Raw genomic sequence first — 16530 nt, 5'->3', positions numbered from 1 at the left:
TGTAACTCAAAAGAGATAATCAGCCACAATTATTGTTCCTCCCCCTCGCTTACCTGTAGCACTCGTCTGCGAATCGTAATGCGCATTCCGATGTAAACCCAATTGACGGACATGATTTCTACGTTTTCTTCTGGAGTGACAGAGTGTGCATAGGAGACAGATTAGGGACAAGACGACGACTAGTGTTATTATAATTAGGACGTCGTGATCCTCCTCTGCCGCTTCCGTGATACCTATTAGCAGGAATTAAGACACAAATAAGCCAAAGAACAATAGAGATATGTTTATATATATTGAATAATACACGATAGTAGATGTTAATGCATTGCTATATATATATATAAATAATGCGAATAGGTATCGAGATCATATAGGCTGCTAAATAAATGCGCTGCTCTGATAAATGTTACGTGGTGTAAATGAATCACTAACTGAGAGTTTAATGTAGTTGAGAAGTATTCCGAAATCCAAGTTTAAGTTTTTGGGATTTTCTTAATGTTAAAATTTTGGATGGAGTTCGGAATATTTCTTTTAGAGACTTGTGTTCTTGTTGCTGTTCTGTTTTGTTGTTGCAGTGGTTTGGTATACAGCTTTAAAAGTTTTTTATTTATCACATTAAGAGTTGTTGTTTAAAAAAAGTTAAGTTCAGAATGCAGCTCAGTTTGGCGGAAAAACAGTTTTGGGGGGTGCAAAACAGAAAGAAGCCAGAAATAAAAAGAAATTAAACAAATAGTATAATCAATAACTATTAGATCGACATGCCTTCAAATGATTGCTACGAATGCTCTAAATAATTAAAATATATTTGCAACTGAAGGATAATTAATTACACTTAGGGACACTAGCTTCGACAATATTTGTTTCTGAACGATGCTTAGTTTAAAATTGTGAAGGTTGAGGTCTATTTGTTGGTTGAGAGTGGTGCTGTGCATGTCATGATTGTGGTCTGTGGGCGTGGCTATGGCTTTGGTTGTGGGCGTGGCGTGGGCGTGGACGTGGAAGTGTGCAGCGATTTTGAGACAAGTTTATGCAGGACTCACGTGTTAGATGTGACCAAAAGTATTTATTATGTATTTCTTATTCTTAATAGATTAGCATTTTACTTGGCGTGTAAGTTTTTTTTTTGTTATGGTTAGAAAAATGATTAAAAATCGTTTTTGCTGTGAGCATGTTTTCTTCTTTGTTTTAGTTTTCATTTTCATTTTCTTTTTATCTTATTCTTGTATGTGTTTCTTCTTATCGCTTTATTGTTAATAGTTTTCATCACTTTTGATTCTCGTGGCAATTCCTTATGATTTAGCAATCCAATTTGTAATTTTGTATTCTTAACGTTTTGATTAATTTCGTTTCTCATTATGTTTGTATTTGTTTTGATTTGTTTTTAATTGTACGTATTCAAGACTAATGACATTATTGCTAAAACAAATATTTGCAGAAATGTGGGCAAATGCGTTACGTTTGCATCACCTGTGTCATTGTCACGGATTTGTCACAGATTTTAACATATTTTATTTCAATGATTTAAGGAGGTTGTTAAGTTGTTTATAGTTTATTTTTTTTTTAGTGGAAAATCACATCGAGAATGTACAAAAGAAATACAAAGAACAGAGAACACAGTGAGAAATATACAGAGAAAGAGAGAGAGGAGAAGAGAGAGAGAGAAATAGAAGAAGAATAAGACAAGTGAGAAAGAGAGATATTGTTGTTGTTGTTGTGGTGTGGGCTGTGGCTGTTGATAAGTTCGAGTTGTATTTCTGAGATAGAGATCGCTTTAGTTTATCTTTTTATTTTGTTGTAGTAGTCTGGAATTGTACGAGATGCCATTCGATACTGCGACTAGGAACAACATAACGTGTAGGTAGTAGTTATATAATACATAGAGTATACTTATAAGTAATAACAATAATAATATAACAAGAGTTATGCATAGCTTCGGGTTGACTGAATGGGTGAGCGCAGGTTAAAGATCTTATCTAAAGAGTATTAACAAAATTCTGGCTATGAAAATGAACCAAAAACCACAAACAAAACGTTGACAACAGAGAGAATATATATAATATATATAGAGAGAGAGCTGATTTAATTTTGGTGCTTTGAGTTGAGTTGAGAGTTGATTTAATTGTTATTTTAGGTATTAGTATTAGTATAAGTATTAGTTAATATGGTTAGTTGGCACATTTAATTGATATATTTTTATATTTAGCAAGTGTTTCGTCGGGTTCAAGTTATCGTGGTTGTTTATAAAACAAATGAAAAGCGTAATTAAATTATATGATTGATTAAGATTGCATAGACATTGATAGAATCGATATGCAATCCAGCTTAAAATCGAAATGAAAATGATGTCAAAAGAGCGAGAGAAATAGAGAGAGAAAAGTAACAAAGAAAACTCATTGGACACTCAGTGGAGACGCACTGAAAAAACCCAAAAAGAAATCAATGGTAAAACGAATATAAATATAAAAAGGTAAGTAAGGTACATAAATAAGTAAGTAATAATAAGAAGTATAGATCGAAATAAAAATTGAACTGAACCGTTCGACTCACTCACGACTCACAATGCAATTCGTCACTATCATCGCCGGGCCCACAGTTCTTGACGCCATCGCAGCGCAGCTTGTCCGATATGCAATATCCTGCCGCGCACTGAAAGTGATACGTGGACTCGCAGAGCAGCCCAATGGATGGTGGACCCGGCCCCGAATCCTGTATTTCAGTCCATACAATGCGGAAGCCCTAAGCACCATATTTATATTAGAATCTGAATAAGAACTATAATCATTTTCAAGTGCACTCACCTGTGCTCCAACGGTCTTGTCGCTGGTGGTGAAACTGATGCGTGCCGTTTGGCCTGTGGATATATAATGCCACTGCTCGACGGGGGGCTTCTCGCCGCACAGCTCCACTGGCGGCTGATCTGAATCCACATTCACCCACAGGCGTAGCACAGCCGCCGGACAGCCTCGACCTAGCAAAGCGAATTGAAGATTAAAATGCAATTCAAAGCAATTGCAAATTGCCTTAAAACTCACCTGCTGGATCGCCCTCGAGTGCAAACTGCTCAAAGTTAATCGACAGCTTGTAGCCGGCGCGTGCAGTCATCACCCAGTTGCAGGCATTGGAGGCCATGCCGCGTCCAGGTGCTTTATAGCCTGCGGGATAATTAGGCGAAGTGATAATGCCCGAGTCCTCGTTGCTGAAATTGCCGCCGCAGTCGCCGGCATCGGATTTGGCCGACTCGAAGAAATAGCGCGCCTTGAAGCCGCTTGCCACGCTCTCCTGATCCGTGTGCAACGTGATGCGCAGACCAACCGCACCCCGGGGGCTCTCAACGGGTCCGGGTGCTGTCAAACCACAATAGCGGCCGAGCAGGCGATCATTGTTGTCCCGATACACCACATACATTTCCAGCCAATCCTCAAAGCAGGCGCCGGAACTGTTGTAGAATTTAAATAATTTTAATATATATTTATTTTAAGGATTCTTCGAACTTTACCCATAAGCACCGGCTGTGGCATTCGCATTGTTGTCCGCCTTGATCTTGAAGTGATCGAAAACAATGGTCACCTGTTCGTTGTGCTCGGCCAAGAACAGATAGGAACAGTTCGTGTCCGACGGATAGTTGGAGGGATAGCGTGGACTGTTTAGCTCGCCGCGTTTCTTCGAGCTGCTCACATAAGTGAAGCTGCAGGTGCCATCCGGTGCCGCAGTGCCGGGTATTTTATACTCCGTCTCGAATGTGTATTTGCCCTTGAAGCCACGCCCCTGCAGCTCACCCGAACTGAACACCATCGCCAAGCGTGGACCATCGCTGATCACACGTTGCGTCTCATTGCCGCACAGCTCGTAATCAAATTTGTCATACGCATCGGCAGTCTCCTGTCCCTTTAGATAGATTTTCAGATAGCCATCAGTACAGTTGGATCTACGAAAGAGTTTAATTAATAATCAATGTTTAATCAACAATTTCTTAGCACTCACTCGCTCTTGTCTTTGTGCTCCATCTTGGGTATGTTGAAAGAATTAAACTCGAGCCGTACACGCTCCAGATGCTGTGCATCCTGCATGCCATAGATGAAATATCTGCGAAGATAAGTCTTTAGTAATCCGCATCTTTAAAATCGAAAGAACAAGTTGAGTTACTTACCTACACACAGTTTTTGGTATATATGGATAGGGATAGTTAGGTGAGAGCACAAAGCCAGTGGATTCCTTCTTCGATAAAATCTTTTGATCACATTCTGAGCCACGTATGTGAATGCCATCATTTTCACCTGATGGATCATGTTTTTTTTGGTATTTATTGTTGCATTTACGAGTGAAGAAGTTTTTTTTTTAGCAGAGCAGAGTTTTGTAGCAGATTTCATCAGTTAGAATTTCGAGGAATTTTATAGAGATTAGTTATAGATTAGAAAGAGCGAAAGGGGAAGAGAAAGAAAGAGCAGCGAGTTGTTGATAGTTTCAATTAGTGATTTGTCAATTAGATCCAATTAAAAGAACGGGAAATGCGACAAAAATTAACAAAAAGCCACAAATAGTAGATAATGTGGCAACGGAAATGCAACAGACACATACAATGGAACCCTTAAATGTGTGTGTGTATAAATATATATGTGTGTGTGCGTGTGTGTGTATTGCGGCCATTTTGTGACAAAGTTGCGGCATTTAAAATGTTTGACCTCCTTTGCCACAAAATGGCCGCCGTTAAAACTGAAAGCAAGTAGATAATTGTAAAATTGATGAAAATGTTAATACTTACGTATAAAATCTAATTTAACAAAACTTTCGCTAAATTCATAAATTCCTTTAAAGCCACGATTTTGCGTATTTGCGGTGCGCGGTAAGGTATAAAAATGAACAAAAAGGCTCGATTCGCTCGAATACAATACTAAGTTTCTTTGCTGTCCGCAATATGTACCGATTAATGCTGACGAATTGTCTGGACCATCGTACACTTTCACATAGTCAAATGGGCAGCTGATTGTTGGTTGTAGTTGTAGTTGTTGTTGTATTTGGTTGTTTTTGTGGTTGTTATTTGTTGATAGATAGATAAATTTGTTGTAGTTGGAGTCGAATAGTTAGTTGGCAGATATAGATAGACAAATTGGAATAAAGCGTAGAGAATAGAATTTGTACATAGAATTTAAATGAACAATTGTTTGTTGCGGATAGTTGAAATTTATGATTGTTTTACTTTGTGTTCGTCTGTGTGTGTGTGTGGGTGTTGTAGTTTGTATAGCAGCTGCATGCTCAAAGCAATTTGCTTACACAATTTGCTCTGATTTTGACTTGTTGTGTGTGGGAGTGTGTAAATGTGTGTGTGTGTATGTGTGGGTGTAAGTTGTGTGGAATTGCGCAGCATTAGGGGTACTCACTGTGGTCCACCAAAAAACAGATCAAAATCACGAAACTCTAATCTAACTCTTTGATTCGATTCACCAAGAAATTGATATGTGCATGACATATCCTTCGGATAGGCACCTGGATAGGTTGGCGATATGAGTGCGCCAGTTTTATTGATACTCATGCTAGGCGTTATCGTGTAGGAACATGGCGACCCAGCAATGGGTATGCCAATTTCATATTCCGCTGCAAAAATCAACCAGCAAGTTATTATCATATTGTAAATTCAAGAAAGAAAGCTACAGTCGAATGGGTTCGACTATGAAATACCCGCTACACAATTTCAATAGAGAAAAGTAATGGTAATATGTTGCATTATCATTGAAATATACTAAATTTATACTCAACTAATCCAAATTAATATACCGAAAATTATACCATAGAATAAAATATACAAAATTAATATTCCGATAAAAATATACCGAAGTAAACAGCATTACTTTACCACAAAATATTGAAATATATACTACATATGTATTCAAATTATACCATAGAATAAAATAAAATAAAAATACAAAATTAACATTCCGAAAAAATATACTGAACTAAACAAAATTAATATATCAAAAATTGCTGAATTATACTTCATATGTATTCAAATTATACCATAGAAAAAATATATGAAATTACTATTTCGAAACAATACTAAAATATACCAACTGTTATACTTCGTATGTATCTCCATCCTGTTTTTGTCATATTAAATAATTTGTTGAGTAATTTCTAAGATTTTAAAAAGAAGTTATAGATCTATCTATTACAATCTTTGAGATTGAGACGTTTATGCGGACAGACAGGAAAACATGGCTACATCGTCTCGTCGTTCAGCACTTATATACCATATACTTAACGGAGTCGAAGATGTCACCTATTACTTAAATTTCCTGTAGTCATAAAGTTATAATATCCCTCTACCCTATGAGTAGCGGGTATATGAAAATGGGGAGAACTTGTCTTACATGCATTTATAAACCTAAACGTGCCCTCGAACAGATCGGTCGACACATTTTTGTTGCTAAAAAATGAAATTGCAACGGCGCGGTACATGGAAATGCGACGACGCGGCGGAATGGCGCCACAATAGCGACCGCCGAATGGGGAATTGATCAGCTCCGCTGGTTCGGACGATTGCACCTCCGAGTAGATATCCATGTACTCATGAACACAGCTGTTGAGTGGGAGTGGAGAGAGTGGACAATTCAGATTTTGTATTGCTTCTTTTGTTAATTGTAATTATTAATTGCAAATGTTATTTACCTTGGTAATTCACCGACGGCCGAACCGCTGTTGCAAATTGCAAAAAAAAACAACGTAATTGGAAATTAAATGAATTTAATTGCTTTTGTAAAGTGTGGTTGGCTTTTGTGCGTATTGTGAATTTGTACTCACTCTGGCGGACTTCCTCTTAAATTAAAGGATTTAAAAACTACTTCGACGCGCTGTCCAGGTCCTGCTAGGAATGTGTAGAGGCATTGGCGCGAATGATTGCGATGGTTGTGCAGCAGCGGCGCCGTGAAGCTGCCGTTCTGTGGCCCGCCAATGCGCGACACAAACGTCTGATCACATTCTGTGCGGCAGCAAGTAACAGACAAAAGAGAAAAAGAGAGAGAGGGAAGAGAAGTTGCCACACACACAAAGGCATAAAGTTTGTGTGGGAGTGTGCGTGTGGTTTTGGCATTGATAAGTCGAGTTTGTTACAAGTCGTTTCTTTGGTTAGATATATATGTATATATATATATATAGACACACACAACAATACAAACATATACACAGAACGGTAGCAGTAAAACAAGAGTTTAACTGTTTGCATTTGCAGCCATTTGCTGTTGCTATTTGTTACTTTTTGGGTTTGGTGCTCGTGTGTGTATGTGTGTGAGTGAACATGTCTCTGTGTATCTATGTGTGTTTCTTTGCGAATGCATGTGTGTGTGTGGGTGTGTATAACTAGAAAGCAGTTTTTTGTTTTCATTTTCAACTAAGTCAACTTTCAACTACGGTTAGACATTTAAATTTATTTGGTAACGTTTTTAACTACGGGCTGCGGGACACAAAAAAAATATGAACGAACGAACACATCGAGAGAGTTTCGAGACAGACACAAGATTGAGAGAGTGAAATATATTTTTTTGGTTTTTGATTGAGTATTGTAGGCGGCAAACCTACTTGGCGATTTTGTGGGCCGCACCGGCGCCTCCAAATATGCCACAACCGGCTGCATCCAAGGCTCGCCATCGCTCTCAACGCCAGGCGACTTCAAATGCCCCGTGGCTGCCACTGGAGGGAGTTTTTTGAGTGAAGTAAGGTTGATGGAAGTGATTATTTTGTTGGTAGTTTTCGGGGGTATAGACGAAAGACAAATACATGTTGTTAATGATTTTGGATTTGAATTTTACATGACATTTCAATGTTGCTCTATAAATATGCATATGTGTGTGTGCCTCTCTGTGTGTGTGTGTGTGTGTATATAAATTAAAGTTGACGTTAAACATGGAAAAACGCTTCAATGTTTATGACAGGTGCTCTAGAAATGTCTGTCTGTCTCTGCAGCGAACATTAACCGAGATGGAAGTGAGAGAAGAAGAAAACACGTATTTTCCATAATGAAATGTTAGCAACTATGTTAAAGAGGAAATCGCTGTTATTAAGCTGCACCCCCCCCCCCCAAAAAAAAGTAAACACACAAATAAATATATGTATATGCGATATATACATACTCACACCCACTCAAAGGAATTGCATTGATTATTGTGGCAAAATGGTGGCGTTGGTGGCGTATGCGCAACGTTGTGTGCTTATAAGCGCGGAAATTGTGAACAGCTTTCCGTTCACTGAGTTTCACTTTGGCAAACACGCATAGCTCAACAAACACACACACACACACACACACATACAGACTATCGTATACATTGTGAATTTTCAAGGTTTGATTGCAGTTAAAACTTGCTTCAGCTTCCTTTTAACTTTCGAGTGCAACTAATCGGCTTTAGCATGCCAGCAGCATACTCTCGATTCTGATGCTCGTCTCGTTTCGCTCAAAGCTCTCGGTAAGCATCTTTTGATACACGTTTTGATGAGCGAACGCACACGGCAACGGCAACGGCACAGTCGCAGTCACAACTTAAGCCTGGCATTCTGATTATGTTGTTGCTATTCATTGGCACTTTTGTTGCAGCCAAGCATTTAAGTTCAAAGGCCGTCCGCAAATGCGGTTGTGGCTTCTAATTAAATTCAATTTTGAACACATAATAAATGAGCTGAGCGCTGCCGCGTTTTAGTTTCGGTTACGCTTTCTGAGGTCTGCGTGTGTGTGTGTGTGTGTGTGGATGGCAGCAGCTGCTGCTGTTGCTGTTGCTGTGGTTGAAAAGTTATGTCTGGCAACGTGGAATCCCATCGAAATTTGTTTGGCTTTAAAGCGCGTTTACTGTTTGCCCACATAAGTATGCTACACTTTTTTAGCTTTAACTATTTTGTAATAGTAGAGAGCAGCATTTAATTATCTGTGCATCTAAAATGAATTAATTTCAATTTCTGCATTTGTTGTCACCCAATGCGAATGCGTGCCGATTGCTCCTAAAACTGCAAATAAATGACGTGCACAGCAGACCGAAAGTTTGCTCATTAAAATGAGAACGGAATCAAATCGAGAGAGATAGAGGGAGGAAGGATGCAAAGCACGCAACGTGTAAGGCTTGCTCTCTCTCCCTCTCTTTCTATATATATACCTTGGTGCGATAAACATGCCTGTTGGGGCGTGGCCATGGGCGTAGCAATGTCAACCGCAACGCAAACGGATGCGAGACCTGCACAATGCCAAAAGCCTCCCACTCCCCTGAAAATCCCAATCCACAATCCGTGTGACACAAAAAAAAGGAAAAAAGGGAAAAAGAGAAGCCCACTAGACACCTAACCATGACAATGACAATGCTGTGTGCACAGCAAAGCGCGTCGCCAAAGTGTCAATAAATTTTATGCAGACGCCATTTGCATTGGCATAAATATTTTTGTTGAGCACTCGCAATTGTTGTTGTTGCTGCTGCTGTTGCTGTTGCTGTTGTTGTTGTTGCTGCTGTCTGTTGTCTTTTTCGCGCTGTCGTTTTGTCACGCCAAGCATTATGTTAATTTACAGCAGCCGTTTTGTTTGATATTGTTTTGCGAAAGTGTGCATAAAAATGCAGCATTTAATTGCATATTGTGCAACTAAAAACAATTCAACAACCAAAACCACAAAATGGCAGCAATAATCCGCGCAAACTGCCGTGTAAACAACTTGTCTGTGGCAATATATATTCAAAGTTAACACACACACACACACACAGGCAGACAGAATAACATATGCCACAAGCACGAACAGGTGTAACCGACCACTTAGTAAGCAGAGAAGGGGCAGGGAACCGCAACATTGGTGCTGTGTGCAAATTACACTCCAAGGATGCGTGCAGACTAAATGCGACGAGACTAAGAAGTTTGACGAACACGATGATGATGATGACAATGTCGATACGACGTTCCTGCTCAGACTCAGACTCAGACTCAGTCTAAGACTCAGGCATCCCAAGGCGACACGTAACATTACGCTAATAACCATAAGTACACACACACACACACACACACCGACAGACAGAAGAGAGAAGAGAGGTGTGTGTATAGAAATGTTTTATAGCTGATGTTAAGCTCTGGCATTGCAATACTTTTGCGCGCAAATAATTATTGCCAGCAATAAAAAGTTGCCCATTAAAAGCGCTGCTTATAAAATTGAAGATGTTGCGGAAAAAAGTCTCCTCTGACTGATATTGTGCTATCTTAATTGCAATAGTTTGTTAGATGCGTCAGCTGTCTGACTGACATTCAAGTTGCTTCTGACACTTTTGTCGGCACTCGCACAAATCTCCAGCTGTGCTCTGCAACTTCCCTTCAAGACACACACGCACACTCGAACTCGTAGAGAGTTCTTGAAAATTTAATGGCTGCCACTGCTGTTGGCACTTACAAAGCCACCCGCAGAGCGAGCTGCCCTCCTCTCCCCGTCTGAGAACAAGAACACCTCAGTTCGCACAGCTCATGTTACAGACAATTTGCGTTAAATTTACAAGTAAAGCCGTTGCTGTTGCCATTGCCGTTTGCCAAATAACAGATGCACAGCCAGACTCAGACAAAGACAGAGACAGAGGGCAGAGACCGCAACCACGATTGCGAGCGAGCCTTCTGCTTGTTATTGCTGTTGTTGTTGTTGCTGTTGCTGTTCTTGTTGCAAGAGCAATTAAAGTGGATTTTCATGAAAATGAGTTTTCCTAATAGTTTATTTAGCCCCGCCGAAATAAAATTGTGACGGTAAAACGCGCCTTGATTAAGCGTAGGCAAAAGCTGCGACGATGGCGAAGGTAATATACACAAAACACATATATTTTTAGCCAGCGAGATAAGACGAAGCTGAGCCTCGGCCTTGGCTGAGGCTAATACACAATCTGGTTGCCATAGCTACCCCTGAGTAAATCCCTCTTGTTGTTGTCGTCACTCACTTAGTTATCTTTATCTCGAGGGCTGGGCATAATTATGCATATTATATTGCAGACTTTAAGTGCATATTTTGGTTGTAGTCGTAGTTGAGCAGGTAGATTGAGTTTGATTTATTGCCAATTAGTTAGATAATTACATTCAAGTGCCCGCTATTAATTGGCACTTAGGTTGCTAATTGCAATTATCCAACGATGTTGCAGCTGGATTTGCATTAGGATAAGTAGTGCAATATATTACGTATACGTAATCGATGATTATAAATATTCAATATCGGCAGCATACGCTGCGTATACACATCACAAATCATTGCTGTGCTGCTCGGTGCTTTAATTCGGCTTAAGCCACTGACATGCTAATTAACTTTCTCCTCACGCAGTGCCAACTAACGCTTCGACGGTCTTTAAGACCTGTCGACATTCGACAGGCAACCTAAACGGGGGGAAAGGAAGGCGAAAGGGACGAAGTAAGGCGTATGCCAAAACAGAAGGCGCAAACTTTGACCAGTCATCGCTCGAGTGACTTGCGCAAAAGGTATTTCCATTTACATTTTCATTTTGATTTTGATTCTGATTTCGGTTTTCTTCTTTTTTTTTCTTGTGTATTTAAATGTATCTCGACGCCACTCAAATAACTTTGTGTAGGGTCAGAAAATTTGAATTTATTTTGCTGGCTGTGCATATTTATGCATCTACTTTGGGAACGAATTTTGCGTCAGAATTTGTCGAATTTCATATCTGATTTCTAAAATAAGTTGTAGCAAAAGAGGCCATTGAGGCGCTCTTGAAAGCTGCCATGCAACTTTTGAGCGCATTCAAGGCAAACTTGATCGATAAGTGGGCAATAATAATAATAATAAAAGCGATTCGTTTGCGAATTCGTTTGAAAAGTTACTTACGCTTTTGGCTGGCTTGTTGGAACGTACCTGCAACGAGAGAGCAAATATATATGCAGATTGTTAATTAAATGTTTCGCATACAGGCGGAGATGGAACTGTTGATGATGCGGCTGCTGCTGCCAACGTTTGTTAAAGGGCAGACCGCAAAGACAACAACGATTGAGTGCACTGAAGAGCGATTTCAAAGATATATTATGTGAGTGTAATTAAATGCAGACACACTTGCAACACACACACAGAACAGGCATACATCATTGTCGGCAACGTGAACAAAGGACTCTGAAGCTTGAGCGTCTTGGGCCCATGTGGCCCTGACATCAAAAAGAATACAACACAGACAACAACTGCAATAATAACAACAGCATCAACGACAACAACAGCAGCCACAGCCACAGCCACAGCCACAGAGCAGCGACAGCAACTCAATAGGCGCCATTATGCATTCTGGCTGTGTGCGCCTTCGTGTGTGCTGAAGCACCTCATGTTGCATGCTGCTAATCAATCATGGCTTAGCTGCAGTTAGAGCAGCGACTGCTCTTCCAGCTGCTGCACTCAATGGGCAATTATTGATTGATGCCAAGAGCACATAGCGTTTCTCTTTCTCCAAGCATTTTGTGGGTGTTGCTCAAGTGGCCACCCCAAAAGCCCAACGACGCCGCTTGCCACGGCTTCTAACCCTGATCTAGTGGCCTTTTTCTATGGCATCTTGGGCCTGTTGTCGCTGCAGTCAATTGCAGCTGACAGCCAACCAAGCAGCAGCAGCACCAGCAGCCAGCGTGTCAATGTTAAGATTTTAGACATTGAAATTGCTTCGCCTTGCGTCCTCTTTTTGTGAGGCGTGAAAGCTTAAAGTTTTCATTTATTATGATGGCTCGAACTGCACAAAAAATGATGCAATCAATAAGTCAGCGATTAGATTGACTCTGTTGAAGTTGAATAGCTTATGCAGTAGACAGCTACTCGAAATTACTTAATTATTCAATGAATAACGCTGTAAACGCACTTTAGTAGATTAAAAATGTATGAAAACGTGTTTGGAGCAGCATAAGTTAGTACTTGGCGTATACGTAATACATTGCGTATACGCATCAGAGGCAGAGAAGAAGTTAGAGAGATAAAAAAACACCAACGTGCTCAATTTAAATGCTAAGTTTGTTTTGACTTGTCTTTAACTAAACTTGATCGCATTTATTTAAAAGAATCAAGACTCTGATATGCAGCTTTAAATACATCAGAGAAATTTCCACAAATAGTTTCATATTTGTTTTGTCAGAGGCAGAGAAGAAGTTAGAGAGATAAAAAAACACCAACGTGCTCAATTTAAATGCTAAGTTTGTTTTGACTTGTCTTTAACTAAACTTGATCGCATTTATTTAAAAGAATCAAGACTCTGATATGCAGCTTTAAATACATCAGAGAAATTTCCACAAATAGTTTCATATTTGTTTTGTGGTACAAAATAATATAAAATAAATATTCCATTGGCTTCTGGCCGTCGTCTTTTGTTTGTTTGTATTGTCAACCTGTGCAGATTGACTGCATATTATTTTGTTTGTCTTCTAGGTTCAAGTTTGAGTTCTGCCCGCAAATTCACATTTCAAGTGAAAAGAATTTGAAAATTGTTGTGGCTTTGCCGTCGTTGTCGTTCTCGTTGATTGTGCATACATATTAGCATATTATTTAATTTAAATTGAAAGCGAATTGCGAATGAATTTTAGGCATGCGAAGCCAAACACAAAAGAAATGTATTCAAATGAGTCATGAAAATTAAGTGAAAGTGCCTGGCAACTGCTGCTGTTAACTCAATCTCCTCAATCTCCTCAACTCCAACTCTAACTGTCGCCAATCACAGTCAGAGTCACGTCTTTGGGTAGGTGTAGTTTTTGAGCTGAGGCAAATGCGCGAGATGTAGATAACACAACGCCATGGAATTCGTTAGACAAATAAAACTATAAATAAAGGCGTGCCCCCCTCCGGCTCATCAGGGGGGAGTGGAAGAATCTATTTACATAAGTGCTGGCGCACGTGTTTGGATATTTCTTTTAGTTTTATATCCCAGACAATGTCGCGCGCTAACAAACACAAACGCAAACACAAACACAAAAACACATTCCTGTACGCCTCCTTTGATAATTCAATAAACTAAACAAGATTCTGCAGAAGATTTATGGGTTTGCTGAACCCACACAGCAAAGCCACAACTCACCGAGGCAGTGCCGAAAAACAACGCTGAGGGGTTTATAAATCTTTATTTCAACACACACACACTCTCGCTGACACTGACTCTGACTCTGACTAGTGACATCAGAACAGAACAGAACAGCAGTAGCTTATCTAGGGGGTCGGTTGGTCTTATTAAAATGCCATCTGAAAGATTTAAAATTGTCCTTTCATAATGAAGAGCACGCAGCAGCAGCTGCTACATGAATTGCCAGGCACTTATGCTCAATAAATGCCTATAAAATCGTGCCACGCTGTCACGCTGCCATTAAAATGCACAACGCACCTCGAAAAATAGGCAACAGACAACAAAATGCCAAAAAAATGAAATATGCGATGGGGATGTGTTGTGTTTCTGTGTTTCAGTGTGTGTGTGTGTATGCGTGTGGGTGTAAGTTATTTGTTTGTTTGCTTGTGTGCCACAAATCTGTGTATTATTTTCGCGGCATAACGCAGTTTCAGTTTTAAAAGCCCAACCATTTGTTACAGCAGCCCCAAAGCTCTCGTTGCTTCAGGTTACACAGCTCATCCTCCGCCCATTTGGGTTGCCCCAACATCCTCTTTTTCATTCCCCTCAACTCTGATACTCCTATTGCTGTTCCTGTAACGTTCGCACATTAAATTGATGGCCTAGGCAGCAGCAGCAACAACATTTACCAAAACAGTAACAGCAGCAGCCAACGAATTGATTAATTGACAGTTGACTCAGCGGCATTTTGAGAAGTCGCACACACACAGTAAACTCTCTTTAATGTCCAGCATTTTTATGTGTGTGCCCAAAATGCGCGAAACAATGTTTTTTCAGTTATTTGAGTTTTGCGTCACATTTCATATTTTCGATAAAAGTGCATTAAATTTCAGTCGATTAGACAAGCGACAAGTAAAAATTGCCATTTGATAAGCGCGAAATTGGCAAAAAGCATTTCTTGGACATTTTCTATCTGCAGTTTACGCATCGCTGACTGCAAAATTCTAGACACTATCTCAAATGCAAATGCAAATGAGGCAAAAATTGTGCATAAATTTCGAGCTGAAATTTACTTTGTTAAAAAGTAACTAAAGCATTCACTTGTTACTGACGCTTGAATCTTTCTGCGCTGTCGCTGTCTCTGGATGTTTTTGTTTTCGATTTGCTGCCTTCTAATTGCGTAATTTCCTTTAGTTAATTGCTTTTTGGCCATTTGCGTGGGGAGAGGGGGGAGCAGATTGACAGCGCAACAGCAAAAACTATGCTTAGTTTAGCGACTGCCTCGCTGTTTGGCTAATTGCCGACAGATTTGTAATATGATTTTTGTTGCCACGTCACACAAATTGAAAATTGAAAAAGCGCTACATTTGCATAATGCCAACACTAAAGCAGGAAAGCGGAGGAGGCGAAGAGGGACATGGTTATTGAGCATTGCCGAGTGTGTTAAGAGCACACAGCACAAATTGTTGATATGCAAACGGTCGCAGTCATAAAACGTGACATTTGGCGTGAGGTCGAATCGCATTGACTGTCCATAAATACAGCTAAGCATGTGTGTGTAAGACACACACATACACAAACTATAGTACTTGAAAAGGTAGCTGACTACTGACTGAAAAACTCAAAATGAAACGCAATTTACATATATGCTCACATGTTAGCATACTTATGGGGGCACCTCAAAGCTACAACTTGTTTGTGTATGTGTGTGTGCTTGTGGATTTTTATGTGCAAGTTAAAGGTAAAGGTGGATCCAACGACTTTCCCTAATCTGCATAATAATAAACCACACTCACACCACACTCGCACACACACTTGCACACCTCCACAGAAAGTCACACAAAAAGTGCCAAATTGCCGCCTCAACGCAAGCAGCTTCCACTCCGTTTTGCCCGTGTGTTTGTTATGAGTTTTCTCCACCTAAATTTCTCGCTGCTCTCCTCTCTCACTCTCACCCTCCTCTGTCACCTCTGCCCACTTGCCATATTTAATATTGTGTAAATTGAATTTCCATCACTTTATGATTACTTGACGCTCTCAGTCGGAAATACTTGCATAACGGACACAAACAGGTCAACCCAAGTCTCTACCAACCTCCTCAACTCCCTTCGCTCATCTCTCTCTCTCTCTCTCTCTCTCTCTCTCAGTCCCAGAGAGCAGAACACGCGGGACAACACGACACAAACACAAATCAAATCGTTCTCCAGGCTAGCGCAAAAGTTCTTAAATTCACGATTTCACGGCGGTTTCTCTGCTATTGTTTATTCAAGTGGAAAATTTTCATTTCATGTCACCACATTTGGCAAAAGATGAATAACTGCTTGGAATTAAAGACAAACAGAAATTTAAATGCGAAATTCAAATAATTTTTCAATTTATATTTAAATTTGCAATCTAATTTGTGGACTAGTGTCTCCAAATTTCTTTCTGCTTTATTTTTATATTTGAATTTGCAAACTATTTTGTAGAATTGAATATTTCTTTTTCTTTCATTTTTTCTATTTTAATTTGCAAACCAATTTCTGTTTAT

The 16530-nt window shown here is 39.8% G+C and overlaps 1 protein-coding gene across 12 annotated transcripts in view; it reads right to left on the bottom strand.

Moving 5' to 3' along the window:
- The window catches only part of LOC133837777 (cubilin), a 62591-nt gene that overhangs the window by 2726 nt on the left and 43335 nt on the right, over positions 1-16530 (bottom strand). For 5 of the 12 annotated variants that reach the window (XM_062268636.1, XM_062268640.1, XM_062268641.1 and 2 more), the window contains 13 exons: positions 7567-7677; positions 6793-6970; positions 6661-6687; positions 6363-6571; positions 5376-5589; positions 4760-4977; positions 4148-4274; positions 3982-4083; positions 3497-3925; positions 3033-3436; positions 2799-2968; positions 2559-2736; positions 54-233 (listed from right to left, as the gene is read on the bottom strand). In XM_062268636.1, coding sequence (XP_062124620.1) covers positions 54-233; positions 2559-2736; positions 2799-2968; positions 3033-3436; positions 3497-3925; positions 3982-4083; positions 4148-4274; positions 4760-4977; positions 5376-5589; positions 6363-6571; positions 6661-6687; positions 6793-6970; positions 7567-7677 — 2547 coding nt within the window. Of the gene's footprint in view, positions 1-53; positions 234-1040; positions 1468-2547; positions 2737-2798; positions 2969-3032; positions 3437-3496; positions 3926-3981; positions 4084-4147; positions 4275-4759; positions 4978-5375; positions 5590-6362; positions 6572-6660; positions 6688-6792; positions 6971-7566; positions 7678-11812; positions 11840-16530 lie in introns of those variants that run through there. The other 7 variants (XR_009893867.1, XR_009893865.1, XR_009893866.1 and 4 more) reach the window with 5 other exon arrangements.

This window comes from Drosophila sulfurigaster, chromosome 2R (genome assembly GCF_023558435.1).
Source record: "Drosophila sulfurigaster albostrigata strain 15112-1811.04 chromosome 2R, ASM2355843v2, whole genome shotgun sequence".
NCBI classification, from domain to species: domain Eukaryota; kingdom Metazoa; phylum Arthropoda; class Insecta; order Diptera; family Drosophilidae; genus Drosophila; species Drosophila sulfurigaster.
Note: the sequence above shows the minus strand (reverse complement) of the source record. Positions and strands in the feature narration are given on the sequence as shown.